A 26,720-nucleotide genomic window follows, 5' to 3' on the forward strand; every position below is an offset into this window, starting at 1 on the left:
GAACAAGATAGCGCTAGCGCCCGCTGAGAACTTTCGTTTGTTCGCCTTCTAAAAGGCCTACTGACCTGCCGGTGAAAAGCCGGTTACAAAAAAAATAATAAGACGTAGTGAAAAAGTACCAAAACAACTGAAGCCTACATCCCACTACGTCTGGGTTCCCCCTTCCTATGAACCTTGAGTCAGAGGTCTTACCTTGAGTCAATAGGTAGGGTCAACTATACCAAAGTGGAAGGGCCACTATCTAAGCTATTAGTGGGCTGGTTTGAACTGTTGATTTACTGAATCGAGTGAAGCTGTGTTGCGTAACAAGACTATAGGTCGCCAAGGCCTATAAGTACAAGTGGTCGCCCTAACGGTCACTCTCAAACTCACTACTTGAGTGACTTTCGTCACTTAGCTTCTTTAATAGGGCTTGCCAAAGAACCCCTCCGGGGCCCCGGGAAGAGGAAGAAGGAGATAGAGCAAAGGTCTCCTCTTTCTGTCCGCTCTTCCCGGCATGTAGAGATCCGATTGGGCTTATAGTTTAATTGGTTGAAACGTACCGCTCATAACGGTGATATTGTAGGTTCGAGCCCTACTAAGCCCATCTGACCTGCTTAATCAATGACTCCGGTAGTCACCTGAACCACTCTCTCGGATAGCCCACAGCCTCTCTTCTGGATGCGAAAGAAGATTCGATCAACGTACAGGGTTTGCCTTCTTGTGAGAAGGAGGGTTCTGAATTGTGTTCTCAGTACAAAAGGAGTCTTTGAGAAGGTTCAGCGAGTCTGAAGAGAGAGAAGATCAGTAGAGCAGTCCGGCAGCTGTTCGGGGGTCAGCTTTGGGATTTGCCTGATCGACCCCTACCAGTGTATTAATCTAATAAAATTAAGATTGACATTCGTATGTACAATTTACCGGATCTATCCTCTTCTACTAACTTTACAAAATGGAAGGGAAAATGTGTTGACCAAAGATGTCAACTACTAAGCATAGTCAATTGCAAATCGGCCGGTTGGTTTGCTTCTCTCCAAGTATGGGAGATTTTCCAATCTTCGAAAGACGCTCGTACTTTCTTGATCTTATGAAGAAGGGGCTTTTAACAAGCTGAAGGATGTATCATTTTAGCGTAACGGTTCGCTACCTGCTTCCCTGGATAAAGCACGTACTACTTCTACAACCCGAAATCCTAGCTAATTCATTCTTCTCCTTGCTTACTTTCATTTCAGGCCACTCACAGGTATTATGATAACCCATTGAGTAGTATGGTATGAGTTGCAAACAAGTTACCCGTGTACTACTACCATCCCCATCCCTTCTTGGCTAGGGGTCTAGCAAGCGAGTCTTCTTAATAAAGACCTGCCCCTTCCAGGGAGAAACCCTTTCTCAGACAAACAAAATAAATAGGTAAATCATAATGCTCCCATCCTTTCCAGGGCCTCTTTCAGCAGCCCACTTGCTATAAATCACTATGTTTTTGATAAACCCTGTCTTCCCCGAGAAGACACGCTTCATCAACCATTGTAATGATGATATATTAAGCTTTGAGATTCCCTCTCTTCCCACTAGGGATATGAAAAGATGTTCCTCACAAGACTGCAGCTATTATTTGCTTCCTGCTTGTACCCCTCAGGGTAAGGGCTTCATTTCGATTCTCCAATTTGGAAAATCACATATTCATTTCCTTCATATAAACAGAAAAATACGATGACTCAAAGAAGTTCCCTACCACGAACTTTGTACCGCGCGCATTACTTAGAACAACTAGGAAAGTAAGATAAGATAAGAAAGAAAAAAAATATTCGGAATAGCGGAATAAGAAATGCAAAAATGAAGAAAAGGGAACCTAATCTCACCTCCTTCTGTACCATAAAGAAAAGAACCAGAGATTTAGACCCTAAAGAAAAAGAAGTGTCTCTATTTAGAGATTTCTCTACTTAGATGAATAAATCATACTCTATCTATATTATTAACGAATATGTATCCCAATCCATCTCGAGTAATTTGTATCAATACCTATTCGGTAGATCCTTTTTTCTGTGCCAGGAACCAGATTTGAACTGGTGACACGAGGATTTTCAGTCCTCTGCTCTACCAACTGAGCTATCCTGACCATTTATTGTGCATCATCCTAGTAGAGTACTTGTATCTATGTCAATTAAAGGGACTAAAAAAGAAAAAAGTATTCTAAAATTGGACTTAGTAAATCTTCCCTTCCATATAGATCGTCGTGGCATGAACTAAATTCTGCGTTTCCCCACCCCCACTACTGCCCGAAATCCTGCTTTGGTGGGCTTCCCCCAAGGTGACACCGAAGGTCTACCTCCTTTCGTGCGCCCCTCACCTCCTCCATGAGGATGATCCACTGGATTCATTGCAACACCACGAACAATGGGGCGTCTGCCTAACCACCGGCTTTGTCCTGCTTTTCTAAGCTTACGTGCACCATGGTTGGGATTGGAAACTATACCAATAGTAGCTCGGCATCGGGAATCTATGAGTTTTTCAACACCCGATGGTAGCCGCACAAGACATTGTGGGGCTGGCTCCTTAATTATTTTAGCATAAGTCCCTGCGGCCCGAGCCAGCTTTGCGCCTTGACCTGGATGACATTCAATATCATGTACCCATGTTCCCATACGTATATCAGCTAATGGTATGCTATTTCCTACTTTTGAATTTAGATCCAATATCTCGTGTCTATAAGCGGGGGGGCGTGGCCAAGAAGCTGCCAGCTGACTGCCCCCTTCAACCCGACCTTTATTCACTGTGCGAACAAGCTCTTGGAACCGAAGGTATGTATGAGCATTCTGGGCAGGTCGCAAGAAGCCGCTTTTAGAAGGTTTGGAGCAATCGAAATTTATCACCATATTACCCGCTTCCAATTGATGACTGGCTAATATATAAGTGTTGACCTAAGCCCCTGTGCAGTGGCTCGGCTCCCGAACCGTACGTGAGCAGCCTCGTACGGCTCTTCCTAAGAAGGTCGAAGCCCCCCTCTATAAATAAGTTCGAAAAAGCCTTCGCCCTCCTATTCAACGGGGTTATTAGAGAAGCTGCTTCGTTCCTTGACTTCTTTGCTTTTTATTTTGGAAGGGCTTCGTTTCTGATACCGGCTTTCTTAGTTACGAGCTCACTTTCGCTGACTTCTTCCTTAGTGTAGTCTCGGTAAATACTTTAAGACTCCGTTCCTTAGCCTAGTCTATATCCACAGCTGACGTGACTCCGTACCGACGCCTTTCCCTTTGTAGACGGATAAGTGAGTCTGTAACCTTACCTTTTCTCCTTTTCCGAACAGTTTTTCCAGTTCCTTAGTATTACTTACAAAGAACCTACTCTGTCATTTCATAACCTTAGCCGAGCCGAGGCTAAGTGACTTCATAACCTTAACGTACTTTTTTCATACTTTTCCCCATCAGGTCTAACGGGCTTTCGCCCCTTCGCCTATAGGCGGCTTCGCTACCGCTCATGACTTGGTATAGAAATCTCTCCGTGTAGTGTAGTGGTCGGCCTTCCCATCTCCATGCCTCCCTTCATTTGCTTGCCTCCTTCCAGCCCAGAATGCCTACTGACGTTAAGCTAACCGCCAGAAGCTCACCCTTCGGGTGTCGCTTCTGGCGCAGGAGGCCAAGCATTCTGCCAGACGCCCCGGGAGCCCCGTTTGCCTTTACTAGAGTCTTGAGTTTTTCTTTCTTTTTTCATTATAGCTAAGTTTCAAAAGCAAAGGTGAACAGCCCCCTGTCCTTTAGATTTGCATAGTCAAGGGCTTATAAGAAAAGTAAGGAAGGAGGCATGGAGGGCCAACTACAAGAAGCAAAGCTTTGTAAACTCGACAAGTCGCTTATAGAATGCCGACTACTTTTTTCATAAGGGGGGAAGCGAAGCTTAGCGAGCTTTAATTGGCCGACCACTACATAAGCCGCTGGCGGAGAAAGCTCGAAGAGCTTTCTCCCCTTCATTCGTAGCTAAGCCAAGGTCTCAGGTCCCCGAGTCAGCCCGCGCTTTTTCGAAGAATCCTGCACCCATGAGCATACGGCCTGGCAGGCCTTCCCTTTGCCGGAGCTTCATGGGCGTTGCCCCGTTCCCCAATCAGATGTTTGGATGTGAGCTATACTCCGCGAGGAGCCACACGGGCGTATGGCCTTTTGCTTTGCCATTTGACCTCTCTTCCCGTGTGAGACGGAATGCTCAGTGACAACCTCTCAATTGTCACCGCCTGGCCTCTCTTGCTACCACGGTAGCACCTAGTGTGGTCAGCACCAATCATGTTCGGGCAACGAAGCTTACACTCATTCACATTGGTTCATCCTGCTATGCCCCGGGCCTTTTGCTCTTCTAACAACAATGGTGACCGGCCATTTGTCAAGGCCCCGGAATCCGCTGGACATCCCAGCGGCGGGATTGGATACCCGCATCAGATCGAAGTTCCATTTTTTTGCCCCCTAAAAGGAGAGCTGTTTCTAGGTGGGTCGCTTCGCGAAAGACATTGCTTAGGACCAACGGGTCACACTTTTCAAAGTAAATGTTAGTATCCCAGAGGGAATACCAATTTTAGGGGAAGAAACATAGTATAGTATCTTTGATTAAAGCAGTAAGTCTAGTCTAGTATCCTTGCTTATACAGTAAAGTATCCCTTTCTATTCCATTCCAACTAGTATAGTATTCTAACTACTTACTCTTTCAACTCCTCTTTAGTTGAGACTATTACTTACCCTGGCTTTTGCATCTATAAAGAGAACTATGGCTTTTGAATATATAAAGAGAACTAGACCCCCTCCCTCACGAGGGCTCCGTTCTCTCTGCTCTGCTGCCCGGAGGTATAGATCGAGTTTTTCTTTTTCCAAAATGCTTCCTCCGGTCAGCAGAGGGGGGCGACTTGTCCCTTCGGAACAACTATAACTAACGAGTTCTTCTACCCCCGGAGGGAGAAAAAGCCCCCGCGGGGGGTTTGGGGGGCCCTAACGCAAATAGCTTAAAAAGAAGCCCGTTCCGTTAAGGGTCTTGCCAAGACCTGTTTTAGTCGTTATAATTGTTTGTTCCTAAAAGTAGTGGTTGATAAACACCTTTTATAATCGAATGGAAGTTTATCAACCTTTCATTTACCTTTTGGAAGGGGGAATATGGAAAAACTATGAGATTCGTAGAGGTGCTTCAAAATTGTATTAGAATATTCGTAACTCATTCATGTATTTCTTTAGCATTTTTAAGGCAGTTTCCTAGATAGTGATTATTTTGCGGCTAATGCTTGTTACTGGTAGCTTCTGCTAGAAGAAACTCCTGTCTTAACTCATCTCACCTCAAGTTTCTGCAACATGCATGCAATTTCCTCTTCACATTCGCCAAGGCCTCAGCCTCTCCATCAATCCATCGATCTAACATTTCCTCTTCAAAAGAAAAGGCCGGATGACATATCTGTACATAAAAAATAATTTATAAATAAAAATTTTATATACGTATTCATAAAACGTCTAAAAGCCAAAGCTGAAACGTAAACTACAATAAAAGAACCTCAAAATCAACTTCAAATTTATAGTTAAAAATTTAAATTATGGCTTATAAACAGAAGCAAAAGCCAAAAGAGAGGGCGATGTTCTCAGGAAAAAGTGCTGTTAGCTGCTAGTATTCCTCTACACGTTAGCTTTTTAATTTGTTAATTAATCACATCTCTGATGAAACCCTGTAAGGTATCTGCTGTGAGATTCCTTGAGCAGTTCAGAAAGTGCATAGCAAATTGCAGGAAGCTCTCATCGGTAGCTTCCTGCTCCCTCCAGTTGAAGTTTGGAGGAACAGAGCTTACGGAATTCAGGCAGTGAATGTTCTTGGAAGAACGTGGAATCGAATTAAATTTCCTAGAGATGGTTTCTGCTGACAATTTTATGGCGTAGCTTAATTGCACTTGCACATATGAATATCATTAAAGTCAATTCGATTTTTACAGGATCGACTGGTCGTTCTTCCGGCTGTGCATTCCTTATTATTGTGAAGTCAGACAAAAGAGGAACTCTTGCAGTAACTTCTAAGGCTGCATTCATTTGTTGCTGGAGGATAATAGAAGATGAACTATTGTATAATTTTTTTTGATAGCTATTTAATAGCGTGCACGTGATATTAATCACTACAAAGTTGAAGATCTACTCTGAAAATATGAGATGATAAACTTATATATAAATTTTTATGTATCGTTTAGCAGTTCGGAAGTGTATGCATAAAAACTAAGAAAAAGATCTTTTAAAAAGCCAGAGAAAGAACGGCAGCCTAAAGTTGTAACGGATTGAACATCTAAATATTTCGTGTAATAACGGATTGTAGTCGATGTGCACTATTATTAATCTAAGTCTCATGTCCTGTCAGGAAGTCTTCCAAACAAGCACATTAATACAGGCCGCTTTTGAGAGTTGCACTAAGTTTTCTTATCCCTCTCGTTTTCCGCGCGGACACTTCCCGAACTGCTAAACGATGTATTTTTTGTAAAAAATTTTTATAGAAAAGTTGTTTTAAAAAATCATATTAATCTATTTCATATTTTTTAATAATTAATAATTAGTTAATCATGTACTAATCTATTGTTACGTTTTTCGCGTCGAATAAGTTATCTTATCGTGTCACCTACGAACGCGGCCCTAGTATCACCAATACTTTAATCTCAATACAACTTGACCTAGCTAGCTTCTCTCTTCGAGACTAACAAGGCAAAGTAAGCGGCACGAAGACAAAGAGGGGCCCACCAGTCAGAGAGACATAATGACAGCTACAGTAGCTTAGCTTCTCATTGACTATAGCAAACGCAAAGCTTGAGTCTTATGGCTAATAGGCAGTTAGCAGGAACATGATGCCATGTAATCCATGCACAGAAGCTACCTCCTAAGTATGAGATGATGTATTGTTGGCAATTATAAGGTAACCTACAAAATCAGCAGCAAGCTTCCAGTGACCTTCCAGGAACCTACCTGGAACATTCTTCTGGCAATTGCAGTTATCAGTTACTCCTACAAAGGATCTTCCCTTTGTAGCTTATATATATATATATATCAGCTTCAATTCACCAAGATCCTTAACTGCATTAAATTGTACCTCCACACACATTTCCCACTCACTCTCTCTTTCTTCTTCTGAATTTGTTTCATCCATCTGAAATGAGTGGTGATCATCAAGGATTCATGGCGTTTGGGCGGATTCGAGCTGATGAACAGGAGGAGGAGGATAGGAGGCCGGAAGCGAAGAGGATGCGACAGACGATGCCGTCATTTGTACCGTCAGTTCTGATCTCTGAATCATCACATCTACAGTTCCCCTTTTTCTGATGTCTGAAGATCACTTGCATTATTTCTTTGGTGCTCCAGTTTTGTAGTCTGTGTTCTTATATTTATAGCATACATATGATTTATTATATACAGTATACATGTGCACTCTTCATAATTACTGGTCTTGTTTCTGACCACTGCTCATTTTATTGCAGAATTACTAGAGGGGCCATTGCTGCTGAGAAGATTCGGAAACTCAGTTTGGGCCTTGAACCATTTTTTCGCAAGGCGGTACGATAAGAAAATTCAGATTCGAATCCATGAAGTTTTCCTTTTGTGTGAAAGAACAAGATAGTGCAGCTCAAATGTCTTGATAAATGTCATCAATTCAGGCAGGCTAGCTAATCATCCATCACCTTATTTTGTTATTTGAAAACAAATAAACCTAAAAAAGCACTTTATTATGTTCAATTAAAGCTATTAAAACACATCATTTGTGTTAATCCATAATTTTAACTATTAGCCTTTTTCTGCACTTCGTTCGACTCGATACATTGCTAATACTGACTTGAAAATTATCATACCATATTTACAGGTTCAGGAGGAACTGGAAAGAAGTCTTTCTAAGCATGGTCACCTGCTAAATTCCCCACACAGGTAAACAAACTTCTACCACTCTATGGTCTTATATGGTCTTATACTTCAACTCCCTAGTTTATTTTCTACTCATTATGTTTTTTAATTGAAACCGTTGACTTTTGGATCATCCTTCATATTATTCAAAATTTCTTGTGTAAATATGCAAAATTATAAATCATGCTTACAATTAATTTAGTAATAAATTAAATCATAACAAAATAATTAATAATTAAATAATTTTTTGAATGAGACGGATGATCAAAAGTGGATACAAAACTCAACGGTGTCAATTAAAAAAAAACGGAGGCAGTACTTTACAAATTTATGTCATGGCCAGATACATCTTAATGTAGAGGCTGGATTGATTTTTTACTATTATTGAAAAATGTAATTATCAGCATTCTGTGCAGTGTGTGCCACCATTTTTTTTCCTCCACATAAACTTCTTTGCTACATCTTGATCTTCAGATCACCTCCACTTCTTGTCAACTCCGTCGATCCATCGCCGTCGCTGAAGCTCGCCTTCGCCAAGCCGCTGCTGCTCCCAATCTTCACCAACAACAAGCTCGTCGACGTCGACCGCGACCCTCTCCAAATCCACCTCCTCGACATGAACATGAGCACGAACACCTCTCATCATCTTGGCCTTGCTACCGGCTCACCCATGGCGATCAGGCTGGAGGTGGTCGTGCTAGACGGCGACTTCAGCCACGACGACAGCGACCGGGAAGGGTGGAGCAGCGACGAGTTCAGCGGTGCGGTGGTGAAGGAGAGGCAGGGCAGGAGGCCGCTGCTGGTTGGCACGCTGAGCGGCGTGGCGATGGACGGTCGCCGTGGCGTCGCCGTCATCGACGACGTGGTGTTCACCGACAACTCGAGCTGGACCAGGAGCAGGAGGTTCAGGATCGGCGTGCGCGCCATGGCGGGATCGGGGCCGGGGCCGGGGCCGAGGATCCGGGAGGCGGTGAGCGAGAGCTTCGTGGTGAAAGATCACCGAGGAGAACGTGAGCACCCCATCTAGCTACTTCACTCTGAATTTTTTGTCTTGTGTTCAGCAACTGTTGCTGCTGGTTTTTGTTGTTTGTTCGTGTCAGTTTCGTCAGATGTTTGATTTTCCAATGCTTGATTTTGGCAGTGTACAAGAAGCATTTCCCTCCAAAGCCAAATGATGAGGTGTGGAGGCTGAAGAACATACGCAAAGATGGGCCGATCCACAAGAGGCTGGAGTCTGAACATGTCTGCGACGTGCAGGGTTTTCTGAACCTGCATGACACCAACCCTGCAAAGCTCAAGAAGGTAATTAGTCTATCCTCTAATTGTGAGTCATCTCTGTTGTCTCCAACCATGGAAGAGTTTGTTGTTGTGTCTGATGGATCATTGCTTGATTCGAATCCGGGATTTTTCAGCTCGTTGTCATGTCCGATCGGCTGTGGAAGGCAACCCTGCACCACGCGAAAACATGCGATTTCGGAGCTGTAGAAACGGTAATCGATCGTATCATTTTTGCTTCCTTCTTTACAAATTATTGATGCTACTGATCGATAGCTAATCGTGACAAACAAATGCAATTTGCTTCTTTCTTGCAAGTCATCTGATCTCATTATCTGCTTCAGATTCAAGTGGAGCAATGCTCTGTCCAGTCATACCAGAATTGGGATCAGCTGGAGGAAGCTGTGACAAGCAGGGCAGCCTCAGATGCAGAGAATGGCCTGGTGGCTTCAAGTAATATACTAACTTCATGGTTAATCCAGGAAATTCAGCAATTAATCATGATGCATAATCTAGCCCTTCACTCAAATCTTGCAGGAAATCTTGATCAGGCACATGAAGCATCACTAAACACTCCAGATTTACACAGTCTATCACTACAGGCAGAAGAGATGAGCACGATCACAGGGCCTCATTGCAAGTGCAGAGACCAGCTGGACTCTCAAGATCCTTTGGCTGCTGTAACTGAAGATGCTGCAATGTGGAGCCCTTGCATCTGGATGGAACAGCAACAGTTCAGTGTGGGACCAGAACTGATCTAGCACACTCTGCTTAATTAATTAAATCTCCAATTTTTTCTGCGCTTTGCCTGATTATGAAGGGCCCATATCTGTACAAATTAACAACCATCCTAATTGCAGCACCACTTTTTGTAGCATCCTGTTATTTTCTTTTCTTTTCTTTTCTTTTTTTCTGTGCAGTAGACAGCATGATATTACAGTACCACTACTGTCCATGCATGAAAGAATCCTGGGTGTAGATAGTAATTTGTACAGCCAGAGAATATGGTGATGTTAATATGCAAACAGTTGAAATCATTGCATTTGATTTGCAATTAATATTCCCTTTTTTTTCACCAACAATATACATGAAAGAAAAATAAATGTTTGCATGCATCAGTGACAACAAAGCATTCATAAATTTGCTTTTTTTAAAAAAGCCATTCATAGCTTTTTTTAAAAGCCATTCATCGTTTTTTTCACCAACAATCGGTTGCGGGCCGCTTCGCTCTGTTTATAGTTGGGCCAGCTGCGGGAGATCCGGCCCATGTGCACCCGCGGCCCACGACTGCGGCGGGTGGCTCGTGCGGGGAGCAGCCCGCAGGGTAGACAATTAGTACCATACCGCTTAACCAACCCAACCAATCCCTGGTTATATACGTCTCTGTGCGTCTCTCAATCGTCTCTTCGGAGACATCCGATAAAATTGGAACGATACAGAGAAGATTAGCATAGCCCCTGCGCAAGGATGACACGCACAAATCGAGAAATGGTCCAAATTTTTTTTGAGAATTCTGTCCGGGTCCCTGGCCAGTCTGCTTCCGACTTTTTTTTCTCTCAGATATGCCCCTGAAGTTTTCTATTCGAACCCTCTACATTTCGCGCTTGTTGCCACCAGGTAGGTCCCTGAAAGCCTGGAATTCAGAATGTTTTGCATTCGCGCAGTTGTTTTAAACTTTACATTTTGGACCCTAAATTACTGAAACGTATCCGCCACCGTGGCATCGTTGGCTCTTTTGAAAATTCAGTTTTCTCCCACGTTTCTTTATGATTATTGCAACCAGGTCCCTGGGGGAACCTGAAAGCTGGAATTCTGAATGTTTTGCATTCGTGCAGTTGTTTTAAGTGAAACTATCAATAAACATTTTTGTTCATGGTGACATTTACAAATGAAGAATTCTTTTTTGGGGGGAGGTTTATACTTAATCACCTTACTCCAAAGTCTGAAAAATGGCACTCCAGAAGAATGCAACGAACTACAACAATGTATATGTCAACCACGGCCATATCCAAAGAGAGATGTGGATACCAGTAAGAAATTAAAAAAAAAAGAAGTCCTATCTACAAACAAATTAAAGTTAGAAGCTTAATTATTGTTGCTCCTAATTAACAAACACCCATTCTATATATCGCGAACAAAAAAAAGAGAGAAAATATGAAATTATGTATTGGTAAACCTATCTTAGTATCGTGCATTAATTTTTCCTTGGTCAAACTGTGAGCTAACTCTGATCGATTTCCGACTACATATCAAAAAGCAAGCAATGATAGGAGCTAGCAACAGTTAGTCATTTCTTAATGCAACAGTACACCAATAATCATCTAGCGTGTTGTGTGGTGGTTAAGGGTCAGTGTCACCGGCAGCACATAACATACGTGATCAAAACCCTAATTGGGTCGCACGATGACCCGTCGTTTTCATGTTGTAACATGGATCAGTAGAGGTAAGCATATATATAAAACAATATAAGATAGGATGCAGTATGGAATATATTTTAGATAGGTTAGTAGCGAACATTCTGATTAATTATGTCTCTCAGGTGCTGCTGCATGCAAACGTAATCAAGTCGACATCGTGAATTCGTGATTCATATGGTGTGCCCTTCCATGAATTCTGGTCGGCAGAAAATGCCCGGAAAAGTACCTAAAACATCAGGGAGTAATATATTTTTTTTTTGAAAAATAAAAGTCTTCTGGCACTAGTCCCTTTTCTTCCGGGTGTCGCTTCCCACATGCAACGATGACATTTCAAGCACCATGAATCCATGATGTGTTTCACTCTCCCACTGGTAGAATTATATGGGTGAAAACCACAAGTGAAATCTCTAACGAGTAGAGACGACACTTATGTCACCGCATCTGGATCCAGGAGGGTCATATAGAATATCCTCCTTTTGCCTTAGTGAGTTGGAGAGGCGCTTTTGGGTGGCGGCGGGTCTGTATAAGTGATGTGTGGATTTTCTTCATTATTGTTTTGCAACCCTCCTCATGGTACTCGAGGTTGAAACATTAACTGTTTGGGTATGTTTGTGGGTTGTTCTATGTTGGCATCATTACAGATCTAGGCGATGATTGGTACGATGCTAGTTCATTGAGTATTTAGGTGTTATTGGTGTGTGGTGATGTTTCCTTTTAAAAAATTGCTTGATTATAACCTCTCATGGCTGTAGTCTTGTAATATTTTTCTCTTATATTAGTATGAAACATCATTATATCATTTTCATTTAAAAGTCTACGTGATCGTGACATGGATGGCTCAAGCAAAATGTTGTGATCAAATTTGTGTTTTTATGGATGTGTTGTCATTGTAGTACAAATGTCTCTACTATTTAAAAAGCATAGTCGTTTGTCCGCTCACCCCTCCCTCGTATCACGTGTACTAGTACGTCTCACACACTCCTAAATGAGAAAACCAATTCCCTCGAGAAAAATCAAGTGTTTAAAAATAGTCCATTTCTCATATTAGGCCACATTAAAAAGACGGTTTGTAGTCACTTTCGCACCTCATAATCGTATAGACTTTTTTGTGTTATTACACGGACATATTACTCGTCAATACTGCCGCTGTTCGTTTAGGAAAAAAAAAATCTCCCCGTGATTAAATCATGGAAGGCTCGAGGGAAACGTTGTGACCAGATTTGGTTTTTACCGACGTGTTGGCAGTTGGCAACTGGTTAATTTTGGTAGTAATTAACATTTGATATGATGAGACCTTTTTATTTTCTTTTCTTAGACTTACTGCTAGGTTTTAATACTTATCTGATACAAATTGTGATCATAGTAACAGAGTGAAGACCATTAAAAAAATAAATGTCATATATTTTTTCCCAATTGTTCGTTGCTAATCATCATCCAAACCTCATCTAGACGAGGAAAAATCAATGTAGCAACTGTAACCCCTCTCTCTCTCTTTCTCTCTCTCTCTCCCCTCTTGGTCAAACGACTGTGCCCCACTTCATGCACACTTAACTCGATGTGGTTAAGTGTCCTTGTCCAGAGACAGCACATCGACATACACAGACACAGGGCATCAAAGACTAATCAAACATTAATTACATTAATAAGTTCATAATCACCAGTATAGTACCTAATTTCTTAATTCAATGCTGCATTATGCGAGTAGCATATGTATATGTTTGGAATTAGAGCTTTACTCTTATCATTACTTTTGTACTGCGAGATACTTATACTGTGAGGTACTAAAATTATTACTTGTGCTATCCACCTCATGATCAAGTTGATACTAAAATCTCGACTGTTGGTGACGATAGATCGAACCGTCACGATTACATGATACCTTCAGATATCATGCTTGGTTGTAAGGTGGATAGCACGTGTAAAGATATTAGTACCTCACGGTAAATAAATATATATAAACACATGCTTGCAGCAAGCATACAGATCAAGATATATATAAAATTTGTTAAACAGTGCAGAGATTCGGTTGCTGACCCTAATACATATTATACAATTGGTACACTATATATCATTGCAACTATACATAATTCGCATGTTGGAGACAAGAAATCAATGCCATGCATGCCGTGGATTGCGGCCGGTTCATGCATTCCTCTGTGTGTCCCTGCAGGAGCAGTAGTTAGTTTAATTGAATATTTGTACATGCTCCTAAATGTTTGACGCCGTTAACTTTTTTATACACGTTTTACCATTCGTCTTATTAAAAAAATTATATAATTATTAATTATTTTTATATCATTTTATTTATTATTAAATATACTTTTATACATATATATATATAGCTTTACTTATTTTACAAAAGAATTTGAATAAGACGAATGGTCAAACTTATATAAAAAAATCAACGGCGTCAAATATTTAGGAACGGAGGTAATATAATATTCATTTCTTTATATGTACTGTACCTAATCTTGGACAGGAGTGTGTACATTATTCATTATTCAATTGTGTGATCAGCTAGTACAAGCATGAAATTTTAGTTACGAGCTCAGCTAGAGTTTGGTTATTCATTGCAAAGAAAGGCGTGCATCTGGTTTGCCTTGCCTTCTGCATAACTGCCTACCCGACTTTTCGGCGCATGTATGTATCTGCAATAGTTTGGCGCCATCAAAGATGGACAGCTCTCACATGGAAGATCTGCTCCCATGCATACCACCTCCTGAATTTTGTTCTTCCTGTGAATTTTGTGGTGTGCCTGACTTCAAGGCCGTGTTTTAGGAGAGCTCGAGATTCTGATAAACAGATGATGATCGAAGCTACTACCTCCGTCCCTAAAATAGGACACCGTTAACTTTTTATACACGTTTGACTATTCATCTTATTCAAAAAAATTGTCAAATATGTAAAGCTATATATATGCATAAAAATATATTTAACACTACACGAAATGATATAAAAATAATTAATAATTAAGTAAATTTTTTGAATAAGACAAACGGTCAAACATATATAAAAAAATCAAATATATATAAAAAAGTCAACAGCATCAAACATTTAGAGATGGAGGGAGTAGTAAATATTGATTTTTAAACCTCTGACTTCTAGTCGCATAGGCATACTACCCATCGTGGAATTATATATAAATATCTATTATAATACACGGACCTGTTAGTGTAGTAATCACAAAAATATAGTTGTAAACATAAATACAACGAGGTCACATATATATTTAATGTTCTTAATTGATAGCCACTCCCTCCAGCATCTCTCCATAAAATCTAGAATAAAATTTCCAAAATCTATACTAATTACAACGCATGCATGCATGGTTCGTATATATTGCTTGCAAGTTAACAAGGCCGTGCATTTGAATATTACATCTGTGCACGCAAGACATTCTTCATGAGTAGCTACTCTAGCTATGAATGGCAACCAAATTGAAATCATTAATTTATATGCATTTCTTCATACGCAAAACCATCTATTGAAAAATCCATACATAAAAAATTTAAGTTTCTTGAAAAAATATAAAAATGTAGTCCGGGCAAGCTAGGCTGGATGCATGGACTGGTCGTCTTGGCCACCACATAATCAATCCATGGGTCCGTGCAAGCATGACCAATCAAGGCATCTCGACGAGTCAAATGCAATGCACACACGACAGCTAATTAAACAACATGATTCGAGCAAATATTTTACAACAACTAAACAAATTTCAACTTGTGGCTTACAAAAGGCCTCGACTTCTAAGACCTTTCCTAAATCAATGGCAGCATTAAGTGTTTTGGAGATCAACTGTGGAAAATCCTCTGGTACCATATTAGATAGATAAGTTAATTTCGCGGTCTTAGCTTACATGGCCCCTCTATCCAAATATTTTTCTTATCTACATAGATTAAGGATATGATAAAATAACTTAGTATGTCTTAAATGAGTGGTTGGTGGGATGGGAGGATAGCTGAGGGGGTATGATAGAAATAAATTTAAATAAAAAATGATACATATGACAACTAGTACCAGAGAATACCTTAAATTTAAGGAGAATGTGAAATCTAAAAATTTGTTATATATTTGAAGGGATTGTAATGTTGAAGCTTACATATAATGACCTATAAAAACAAATTTAAAAGAATAATTATATATTCACTTAAAAAGCAATTTTAGATGTTTTTCCCTATAAAAACCAATTTAAAAGCCTATTTAATTAGCAAGAAAACATAGGATAGATCCATTGTATGAGGTAAAGGGCTTGCTACACGCTGAATCTTGTACCTACATGAAAATTAGGGAGAGATAGAAGGAAGAGATAATCATACACCTAATTTTATTTTATATTTAACATTTACGTATTGTAGTATATTTTAGAATGAAGCGAGTAAGATTGAGCCAGTCAGAGCATTTCCAATCCAATGATTAAGATGGTGTCCATAGCATTAAATAAGTTGCCACATAGAATGAAAAATGGTGTGGCAAGTGAATAAATAAGGAAAGAGAATGAAATCATGTCTAGCATGAGACATGGTTTCTACACAACATCTAAGATATCATGTGAGATAAGTAGCATTAAATTTAAGTGTGGAATAGTAGTGTTTGCATTGGTAGAGTAGTGTTTAGTTTTATAAAAACGATAGAAATACCCTATCGAGGAAAAAGCGATAAGAACACGATAACGGTGCAGATAAAACTTCCGGGCTGGCCGGACAAACGACCACACGTCTTATCTATACGATCCATCCTACCCCATGCATACGTGGACGCGGCGTCACATGAGAGGAACACGTGGCGCCAGGCTAGTGGCCGAGGACCTCGGTCCGGATCCGGACCAATCCCAGCCACACGATCACGCCTCCTTCCCTTCCCCACGCCCACCGCGCGCACGCGACGCTGACTCATCACTCGCTCACCAGCGCCTCTGGCTGGGGCCCACCGACCTCCCCGGCCACGTGGCGCCTAACCACCCCGGTGGGACCCACGCGTCAGCTGACGGCGCGTCGGCGGGCCCCACCCGTCAGTGCCTGTCCCCCGCTCGGTCGCGCGCCTCCCCCGAGACGGCATCGCGATGTCGCTCGGGTTGCGCGCCCCGCGCGGCTGCGGTTACACCTGGACCCCCGTACGCGACCTCAATGACACGTGGGTCCCAGGAGTATCTGGGCCCCACGTGTCGGCTACTATCCCACGGCGTCGGTCGGAACGGGTCGGGTGGGGAAACGCCGTACGCGGGTCGACCGCAGCAAAACCTTTTCCCCACCCACGCGCCCCCACGCCGCGGGTCACTGACAAGGTGGGCCCGCGCAGTGGGGCCCGCCTCCCCCTTGTGGCTTTAAAGCGAAGGCCATCGCCGCCTCCATTTCCTCTCCTCTCTTCTCTTCTCTCGACCCGACGCGATAACGTGTGAGGAGAAAATTTCTCTCTTTTTTTTGTAAAAAATTTGGTTTTTTTGGAAGGGAAAAGAAAAGGGTTTGATTTTTGGGCGCCTCGTCGGCGGCAGCGGTGAGGATGGAGGTGGGGGCGATGGAGACGGCGGCGGCGGCGATGCTGGAGGCCGGGGTGGGGAGGTTCTTCCGGGGGCCGAGCGTGGCGGCGCTGCTGGCGGAGATGTGGGCGCCGCTGGCCGTCGCGCTCGCAGCGCTGGCCACGCTGCCCAGCTTGCTCCGGCGGCTGCAGGTGCTCATCCTCCGCCTCCGCTCTCGCGGCAAGGAGGTCATCTCCTCCCACATCTCCACGTACTACTCGTCTGGGGATGACTCCGACTCGGACGGCAGCGATGACGAGGAGGAGGAGGAGGAGAAGGATGAGGAGGCGAGCTCCTCCGGCGAGGAGGACTGGAGCGGCAGCAGAAGCAGGAGGATCGGGTACTACGAGGTCGCCGCGGACGACGAGGACGAGGACGGCTGCTTCCCGTGGGGCGGCGCCGTGGTGCGCACCTGGCAGGGCCTGCCCCGCCGCCTCTCCGGCGGCGCGAGGCTGCTCGCGCCGGGAAGCTCCTCCTCCCCCTCCTCCTCCTCCGCGGCCATCCGCCTCTGGGGCTCCATCACCGCGAGCGGCGGGGGCGACGCGTCCGACGGCGGCGAGGCGTGGTGGGACGCCGATGAAGGCGGCCGCTCCCCGGCCGCGGAGGCGCAGCCGGTGGTCATCGGCTGGCGCCACGACCACGCCGTCCGGCACCACCACCGCCGCCGCCGCCTCGCCGGCGTTCCAACCTGAGACGGCGCCGCGTCCGCACGCGGCGGTGGGTGCAGGTGTGAACACGACGATTCCCTAGCCTGCCAGGTGGGCCCCGCCTGTCAGGGGGAGGAGGACCAAATAAGGTGAATGCCATTTTAGGGTTTGGTGGTGATGGGGATTTGGTTGGTTGATTACTTCTAGTGGGGGTTGGGATTATTTGTTAATCTGCACAATTAGAAAACAAATTAATCAAATGATTAAAAGAAAAGATTGGAGGAGGTAGGAAGGGGGGCATATGCTTAGCTGTTGATCTGCAGCAGAATTCAGAGGAGATGTTGGATTTCACAATTGGTTTGATGGTGATCACAATTCACAAATTGGGGATGATGATGATTTCATCCTAAAGCTTGTATGTACAATTGATTAGCTTTTGCACCACCATTAATTCTTTGATTCATGTCGTGGTGATCAACCATAAAAAAACATCACTCTTTCCACTTCATTTGTCATATGCCTCCTTCGTATTGTCTGATTTAACCTTGGGATACCGATCGAGCTCTGAGTCATTGACATATGGGTCCCATGAGACGAGGGGTTGATAGGTAGTGTGTGATTGAAGTGATTAGTCTGGCTTGTTACACACATCTAATGGTAATTATCTCGTGCTCATGAAAAAAAAAAGTAGAATAAAACCTGTCGTAATCTAGCTTTTGTTTTTGTTTTAACACATATGGTCCAAGCTTGCATGAACACGTCTGTTTCCACGTGATTTGCATAGTTTTGACCTAGACGATGGGTACATGAATTAGATAATGGATACTAAGTAAATTACGCGTGTTAGCAGCAGCTGATTTTTGACCAATAAAAGTTAATTAACCCACCCGCTGATTCTATTTCTACAGATTAAAAATCATTCATACAATTTGTCAAGGTTTCAATTAATTAACTAGGCCATTTAATTTTAATTATGACCAGTCATCGCTGTCCAAACCCTATCACACCAAATATGCCTTTATGTGCCGAACAATTTGGCCATTTCAGGCGTCAATGTCTCCTATGGTTTTCTGGGTCATTTCCAGCTCTGCAGCGATCCGATAATGCAAAGAGTGTCGTTCTCAGAGGATTTCAATTTTTCCAAGTGGACACATCACTTTTAATTTGGGAGGCAGTCACATCTTGAAACAAATTTTCGGGTGAACTCGTGTCATCGTGATCATCTTGTAATCATCTTTCTTTCGAGTTCGAGATGTTTGTCCCTTGTGCAATAGTCCGACTAGGGTTGCGACACGTCAAGAAAACGGCTCATGCAAGCAACCAAACATTGCTACGTTCAGGAACGCCGATAGATAGTAATGTATGTGGTGCACAAGGAGAGAGCATGTAGAAGCCTATGGTTAGCTCCATAAGGAGATTTAGGGTCTATTCGGTTTGACAGAATTTCATGAAAATATTGAAATAATTGAACATGTGAATGTCCTGTAAAATTCATACATTCCAAAGGAGTTCTTAGGCAGGTTCGCTAGACACTCTTGTCAAGTTCATGTATGACTTATTTGGAGCGCGGGAATTCTACGTGATTTCCATTCCTTTTCCTTCAATATTCTCACAAAATTTCATATTTTAGAGGTCTCAACTAATTATGTGAACAATGAAAAAGTCTGTCGAAACTACTAATAAATGGAAAAAAAGATCCATTATTATTAAAACTTGAAGAACCAACAGGGGCCAGCTGTGAGACTATTTTTGCAGCCCGTACCAGAATGTTTAAGGGAGAAACAGAAAGTGCAAATGGTGGGTCCCAAGCCCATTCTGCAGCAGCAGAAGCTGGTTAACCAGCACATCACCCTTTGACAGCAACCTCTCCTCCCTCTCCACAAAGATGCCTAAATTCAGTCGCAATTATGCGATTGGTTAAGGTTCATGTGCTGTTTGCCAGTAGTGTCACACTGTAGCGCTTTTAATAAGCACATCCCAAACACAAGGATCATCATATATCCTGCAAATATAATACTGAAAGTTTTAAAGTTCTTTATTTTAAAAAAATTATGAGCATATCTGGTAACAGCTTCGACTTGAAAGCTGAAGTAGATAATCCACAATAATAATCCGCTTAATAGTCTATAAATCAAACGTGGCCTCATGAAACACTCCCTTCGTTTCATAATGTAAAATGTTTGACTTTTTTACTCATAATGTTTGATTATTTGTCTTATTTAAAAAATTATGAAAATATTATTTATGTTGCTTGTGACTTAGTTTATTATCAAAATAATTGTAAGCATGACTTGTTATTTTCTATATTTGTACTAAATTTTTGAATAAGATGAATGGTCAAAACGTTACAATTAAAAAGTCAAACATTTTATATTATGAAACGGATGTAGTACAATTTTACTTCTGCACCTCTCTTGAACACAAAAGGCTAAGTAAATGAAGAATGATAAAGTATATATTTATAATTTTTGTTATAAAATAATAGTACTCTGCAAAAAAAATGTTTACATGATGAAATTCCTTTCGTTTTGGAGGCATTTAGGGAGGAGATGACAGAGATATGCTCCGCCTTTAAGCCTGCCAAGTTTACCTCCTGTTGCGTCTGAATATGTGCAAGGGAATAATTCGCTTTAAAAGAAAAGGAAATGGTGAAAGAGCTTTTGCATATTCCTATAATTGACGAATTCTTTTGAAGTTGATATTCATAGGTCCAGATTATTTCTTTCTGAAATAAATAAATAGTTATATACAGCATATTGTTTGTGAGTAATTAGTTTTGTAGTTGACTGAACATGCAGTTTAAAAGTAGCAGCATACTCCCTCTGATCCAAATTATAAGGTGCCCAATAATATATTGAATTAGTGATATGAATATAATATTCTTCGATTCGTATTTGATTTCATAATGAACAATGATATACTTCGAGAGAAACTAAAAACTAAGTTAAACCGTGCCTCATAACTTGGGACAGAGCGAGTAACAGGGTCAGGTCGTCAAAAAGTTCTTTCGACCTGAAGATCGAAATACTTTGCCACCCAGAGAAAGAGAATATTGGGCACCAAAGACTCCAGATATATATCCTTCAAAACGTGCCAACTAAAAGCTGTCAAATGTTGTATTGCCTGATTGATTCTGTTCATATGCAATGGAAGTTCAAGTTATGCTCTTGAGGAGTTAAAAGTACCCAAGTAAATTGCTCAACTTTTCTCGTCTGTTTAACCTAACTTGCCTTTCAGAAGGAAAGAAAGAAAGAATAAAAGATCACCCTGAAAATGATAATAATAATAATAATAATAATAATAATAATAATAAAGGCAATGCAAACTGCAAATGATATTCTACTTCTAGAGATGAAAAGTTCACTCCATGTCATGCTTCTTCTGCTAGCCCTAAGGTCTAACCAATAAAGGAAAAGGAAAAGGCAATGCAAATTGCAAAACATATCATAGAGACCAAAGGTGCAGTCCAGGCCACAAAACCATATAACAGGGAAAAAACACACACACAAAAAAGATAACATGTAAAGTCAATTGTCAAACTGGTCACAAACTCACAACTCAAGCATGAGCAAACTGAATCTCCTGCATCAGATTGCATGATCCTAACAGCCTCCTTGACCACCCTCCTAACTCTTAACCCCAACCACCGAAAAATAACCAGAACATCTCCTAAACGGATCGTCGTTTTCGCTACTTAAGCCCTCCCACATTTTCGCTAAACCTGCCAAAAAAACCCATCCTCCAAATCCACACAACAACCTCAGAAAACCACACACGAGAAAAAGAGAGAAAAAAAAGAAAGAGAGAAAAAGAAACAGCAATGGAGAGCAAGAAGAGATCACCATTGCTGCCACTAGTAGTACTACTCCTGCTGTCACTGTTCACTTTCATGGCAACAGAGGCCAACGCCCAGGTGTTCTGCAGGTCCCAGTTCAACCTGGCCAACGAGGCCTGCAGCCTCCGGACGTTCGCGGGCGTCAACCCGGCGGTGCCACTGCGGCAGCTCAACGAGTCGGCGATGGCGGCGGGGGCGGCCGGCGGTGGCTACGAGGTGCAGGCAGAGCACCGGCCCCGCGGCGGCGACGGGGGGCACGAGACCGACTACGAGCACGAGCACGAGCACGGGCATGGCGGCGGGCGCGTGCGCAGCCACCGCGCCGACCCCTACGACACGGCGTGCTGCCGGCGGCTGATGGGCATCGACAACGCCTGCATCTGCCAGGCCATGTCCTACCTCCCGGTCTTCATGAGCAGGGTCAAGCACGCCATCAAGCTCACCCCAGTGCCCGGCTGCGACGTCGCCTTCGAGTGCGCCGCTGCCTACTGATCGCCGCCGCCGTCGCCGGAGCCGGCGGCCGTCTCGTTTTCTTCCAGCGTTTTGCATCCCCAGCTGAGGCACTGCCTGCCTTAACTTCAGAAAAAAGTAGTACCATCTATCTAATCTAGAGAAAACATATTTTATGCCTGCCTGTCCATTCTGAACTTTCAGAAATTGCATCATCACCATTAGACTGCATGTTTATTATAGTATATCTATCTGCTAGTATTTGTATTAGCAGTAATGTGGGCGTGATATACAAGTGTAATTTGGAACTAATGCCATACACTGAGAAGCAATGTTGGGTTTCAGCAAAGTCAAAATCATGTAGGTAATTGATAGAATCAATGAATCAAGTATGGTGTCTGTAACCATGGAAAGTATCTGACTCGGTCCTTCAGGGGGAAAAATGTTACATATTTAACAAAGGAAAAATAATAAAAATGATAGTTTTAGTTCAACAGCGAATTGGTCTATTCTTAGTATCTCTTATCCAATGTTCATTGCCTATAGTTAGCAAATGTTCATTGCCTATAATTAGCAAAGTTACTTACAATAACTGAATTTTAACAGTAACCACAAGATTGAAAATATCGAAACTAATAAATATTATAATGGAAACAAATACACAAATCCTTGGTTTCTTCACCACCGTCTCATTATCGTATTTGAGATGGGTGAACATATACATATACTAGGCACTTATCTGCCTTCAGCAAATAAATTACTGTAGGGGGACTGTACAATATTCCGACAAAATTGGAGATGAAAATCTCCAGATCATACACTCACCCTGCCAGCAATGTGAAGCATGGAAACCTGAATCAACTTCCTGCAATCAACAAGGATTTTTCCACAGATTACATGATTCAAGGCGTCAAAGAGGATTTTTCCACAGATCCCATGATTCAAGGCGTCAAAGAACGTTGAGTAGTTGTTCCAATGAAGCAAAGTCAAATCCATCCCAGTTGAGTTCTGCATCAAGGTCAAATTTAGGATCTTGAGTAGGCAGCGGCAGATGGCTGATGTCTGCAAGGCCAATGTAGTCATCACCCGGTGGCTCATCTGTCATGCCGACAAAATCACTAACTGGGAACACATCTATCTGTCGAAATTCATTGGCATGGCTAACAAAATTGCTTGTGGGAACCTCATCTATCTGGCCTAGAGAAGCATCCACTGAGATCTCTTTGCATTTATGCGTGGACGATACGTTCGGTAAGTTTTCATCCACAGTCTCATGGTTAATCTCCACCAACAATCTCTTGTGTGTTTGTGGCTGTGCCTGAATCTTCTGCTCAACGGTTTCAAGGTTAATTCCCGCTGACGCTCTTTTGTTTGCTTGTGGCTGTGCTTGAACCTTCTGCTCAACGGTTTCAAGGTTAATTCCCGCCAACACTCTTTTGTTTGCTTGTGGCTGTGCCTGAATCTTCTGCTCACATGAGTGAGACAACTTCTTGTGTGCTTGTCTCTTGTGTGCCTGTGGCTGTGCCTGAATCTTCTGCTCACATGACTGAGATGAGGACACACAGGATATAGTAACAGAGCTGGATAGATCTTCACGTTCTGATACAGATGATTGGCCTTTCAAGGCCATCATTTCTGCATGGAACTGGTTTGATTGTGCGAGATATGCCGCAGCGGCTTCTTCCTCGCTGTTAAATGTCCCAATCCATTTCCTGGACTTCCTCACAGGATCACGTATTTCTGCTGCCCATTTGCCCCAGGCCCTCCGGCGCACACCCCTGTATTTGCTCGTTGGCTCCTTTTCGGTACCCTTGAAAGTCTCTGTGTCACGTTGAACAAGGGTCTTCACAACAGTTTTGGATTCCTTAGAGTTGTCCATGGAAAATAGTATTTCCCTTATCATTATCTTGTCCTTTCTATCCTTATTGGCACTCTGGTCATCATCATCAGAGGAGTCAGTGGCATCAGGATCAGAGCAGAAAATACGGATCTTCTGCGAAGAGGGCACCATCATCTCAACGCGTAACAAGCACCAGATTAAAAGTAAGATCCAGATGTAACTGGATTGCAGTCTGCAAAAGGCCAAGGTGTGTCAAATGTGCTCATATAAGGATGCAATTGCAAACAAGCATAACATAAGAGATGTTCCCATACCAGCTGAAAAGTTAGACGAATCAGGACAAAGATTTGTTGTCTGCTATATCAACTTAATAGCAGAATCTCGAAAAAAAATCAGAAACCAAGTCTTTAAACTGGAGCGAAAGAGCACTCTTGTTTGCACAAAGATGTCCGAGAGGAATCACAAACCAGGCCGATTTTTTGTGATCTTAAAGAATGGAGGAGGGATTCTTTTGTATTTAATGCACCCAAACCAACCTGCAAACATCAAAAGAATGTTGAGGTCTTGTGATGATGCCCGTTTTGAGGTATTCTTAAAAGGTTCTCTTTAAGTAAATAAAAACTAGGAAAGTTATAATTTGCGATAGCAGATATGTGCTGATAACACGTTGCCTTAAAAACAGATAACACTTACCAAGTTTAAGTTGGGGCTTTCTTCAATTACTATTACTATATCACCTGCTGGTCCGAACAGAGCACCAGTCTAAATGGAGAAACCCACAGTATTTCACCCCAAATCCAAATCTGTAACCACAAGAAAGATGGCACAACTCAGCATTGGTCATCATTAGAGAATTTGCGCTTGAAAACACCACAAAATAACATCAAAATGCTGTGATGATAAAGCAGCAGATAGAGCGTTGTTGGCCTTTTCCAATAAAATATCCCAACTTACACGCCTCATCTTTGCCTCCAAAGATGAGGCAACATATAACCCTGACAAGATCAGCAGGTCAATATTTCTCCTACGCGGTTTGGCAATCAATACAAACTTGTGCAGGAGTGGGATTAATGATAAAAAAACATTAAATTTAAAGAACAACAAATTTTAAAATAATAAAACAGAATCAGTATTTTAAATCAGAATCAGGTGCGTGAACAGAACAGATTAACCGGATGTCAGGTAAGGAATACGATAACAAAAGAATATACATTAGAATACTATTAGAGAGCGTAAAAAACTAAACACGTGTAAACATAAGTAATTATATATACCTATATATAGTTAAACTTAAAAAATTTTGAGGCTTACACGAACCTGAATCAAACATGAACAGGGTTGTTATCTAAAACAGGGAAATGCAGTGCATAAACAAGATGGCGAGAGAATTACCTGGATCTCCTGAAGGGGTTGTTGTCGTGTGTCGTCGCGCCCCTCTGCGCGGCTCGGAGGAGAAGAGAGCGAGAAGAAACCGGTGGCGGCGAGAGGAGCTCAGAACCATGGAGCAGCAGCAGAGCAGGCGACATATATCAACCAGGAGCACCAGCCGCGGCCGCGGAGACGACGAGCTCTCCTCCTCCTCCTCCTCCTACTCTCTGGCCCCAGCATCACACACGATCCGAGTAAGAAAAGCCACGGCGACATCAAAGCCGAATCGATCAGACCAACCAAGAAAGAAAAAAGGGAGCAGGGGAGATCAAGAAAGGAAACGGGGCAAAATCCAACACCTCCAAGAAGAGAGCTTTCCAAGAACGCCCACGGAGAAGAGCAGATTAGATTTGGCAAGATATCGAACAATCAATCAATCGATTCCCAGAAGAAAAGGAAGTCCGCCACAAGAAAGGAAAGAGATAATAAAAGAAATAAAAATAGAAACAGACCGAACCACCTCGAAATCCGATAGATACATCTAATAAAAATCCCCCACCACCAAACAAAAAATCAAATCTTTAGCGATTAACGAGAAGAGAAAGAAACGCCGCGCGAACACCGATCCAAACCCAATCGATCCGATCTTTCAAGAGGAGGTTTGAGGGGGTAAGAACACGAAGCAAGGACACTCACCACTCACCCGCAGTCGCAGCAGCTGAGGAGGGTCGAAGATCGTTGTTGGCGCGAATGATGATGAGGAGCGAGGGAGGAAGGGGGCTTTTGTGATGGCGGATCGGAGGGGCGGAGGAGGAGAGGGAGAGGGAGAGGGTTTATTAATGGTTTTGGTGCTCCTCCTCGGGAATTTTGCGGGTTGGTGAAGCGGAGGGGAGAGGGACGAGCGGAGGAGGGAGGCGAAACGTGTGATGGATTTGTCGTACGACGCGGGAGGGAGAGGTAATTATGGGCAGGGGACTCACACCGGTTTGTGCTGATGAGCGGTCACATTGATATGGGCACAACGTTAATTCTACCCCGGGATGGTTTGGATAGGGCTAAATTTTTTAGTTGTATGTCATATCGGATGTTTGGACACTAATTTAAAGTATTAAATGTAGACTAATAAAAGAACTGATTTTATAAATAAGAGCTAATCCGCGGAACGAATTTTTTAAGCCTAATTAATCCATAATTAGAGCATGTTTACTGTAGCATCACATAGACTAGTTATGTATTAATTAGACTAGATAGATTCGTCTTACGAATTAATCCAAGATTATGGATATGTTTTATTAATAATCTATATTTACTATTATAATAAGTGTCCAAACATTCGATGGGACAAGGGGCTAAAGTTTAGCCCCTTATCCCAAACACCCCATGAAGTCATTGTTGTGTGTGTGGAAGTACGCATTGGTCTATCTACATGAAACAAGACGGTAGTACACGGTAATAGGTAGGCTATGATAGCAATAAATAAAATGTCTACAGTATCAACATCGCAGCATCTCCAATGGTATCCA

At 42.4% G+C, this 26,720-nt stretch overlaps 4 protein-coding genes and 3 non-coding genes across 8 annotated transcripts; 5 read left to right on the forward strand and 2 right to left on the reverse strand.

Annotated features, from left to right (window-relative positions):
* Positions 1–512: 512 nt before the first annotated feature.
* TRNAM-CAU lies at positions 513–586 on the forward strand. The gene has a single exon. It is a non-coding gene; the product is annotated as a tRNA-Met (tRNA).
* Positions 587–2,019: 1,433 nt separating this feature from the next.
* Positions 2,020–2,092, reverse strand: TRNAF-GAA. The gene has a single exon. It is a non-coding gene; the product is annotated as a tRNA-Phe (tRNA).
* Positions 2,093–7,042: 4,950 nt separating this feature from the next.
* On the forward strand, positions 7,043–10,190 carry LOC102707895 (protein SAR DEFICIENT 1-like). The gene is made up of 8 exons (XM_040527704.1): positions 7,043–7,231; positions 7,436–7,511; positions 7,816–7,877; positions 8,328–8,863; positions 8,995–9,155; positions 9,266–9,343; positions 9,473–9,581; positions 9,666–10,190. The coding sequence occupies exons 1-8, from the start codon at positions 7,113–7,115 to the stop codon at positions 9,887–9,889; spliced, it is 1,365 nt and encodes a 454-aa protein (XP_040383638.1). The 5' UTR covers positions 7,043–7,112; the 3' UTR covers positions 9,890–10,190.
* A 338-nt stretch (positions 10,191–10,528) lies between these two features.
* On the forward strand, positions 10,529–10,631 carry LOC121055403. Its single transcript, XR_005812530.1, has one exon. It is a non-coding gene; the product is annotated as a U6 spliceosomal RNA (small nuclear RNA).
* Positions 10,632–16,890: 6,259 nt separating this feature from the next.
* Positions 16,891–18,055, forward strand: LOC121055305. Its single transcript, XM_040527374.1, has one exon. It carries the CDS (start codon positions 17,042–17,044, stop codon positions 17,747–17,749), a length of 708 nt encoding a protein of 235 aa, XP_040383308.1. The 5' UTR covers positions 16,891–17,041; the 3' UTR covers positions 17,750–18,055.
* A 3,356-nt stretch (positions 18,056–21,411) lies between these two features.
* LOC102708178 lies at positions 21,412–22,484 on the forward strand. The gene has a single exon (XM_040527790.1). It carries the CDS (start codon positions 21,525–21,527, stop codon positions 22,029–22,031), a length of 507 nt encoding a protein of 168 aa, XP_040383724.1. The 5' UTR covers positions 21,412–21,524; the 3' UTR covers positions 22,032–22,484.
* LOC102708462 lies at positions 22,445–26,115 on the reverse strand. Of its 2 annotated transcripts, none has more exons than XM_015841394.2 (5): positions 25,901–26,115; positions 25,222–25,424; positions 24,523–24,632; positions 24,144–24,365; positions 22,445–24,061 (listed from the first exon to the last, which is right to left on the reverse strand). In XM_015841394.2, exon 5 carries the CDS (start codon positions 24,001–24,003, stop codon positions 22,939–22,941), a length of 1,065 nt encoding a protein of 354 aa, XP_015696880.1. In that variant the 5' UTR covers positions 24,004–24,061; positions 24,144–24,365; positions 24,523–24,632; positions 25,222–25,424; positions 25,901–26,115; the 3' UTR covers positions 22,445–22,938. The 2 variants fall into 2 exon arrangements, with proteins under 2 accessions (XP_015696880.1, XP_006660528.1); XM_006660465.3 differs by having other exon boundaries at positions 25,894–26,115.
* Positions 26,116–26,720: the final 605 nt, after the last annotated feature.

The sequence above is a fragment of the Oryza brachyantha genome, chromosome 9 (assembly GCF_000231095.2).
Source record: "Oryza brachyantha chromosome 9, ObraRS2, whole genome shotgun sequence".
Classification (NCBI taxonomy): Eukaryota; Viridiplantae; Streptophyta; class Magnoliopsida; order Poales; family Poaceae; genus Oryza; species Oryza brachyantha.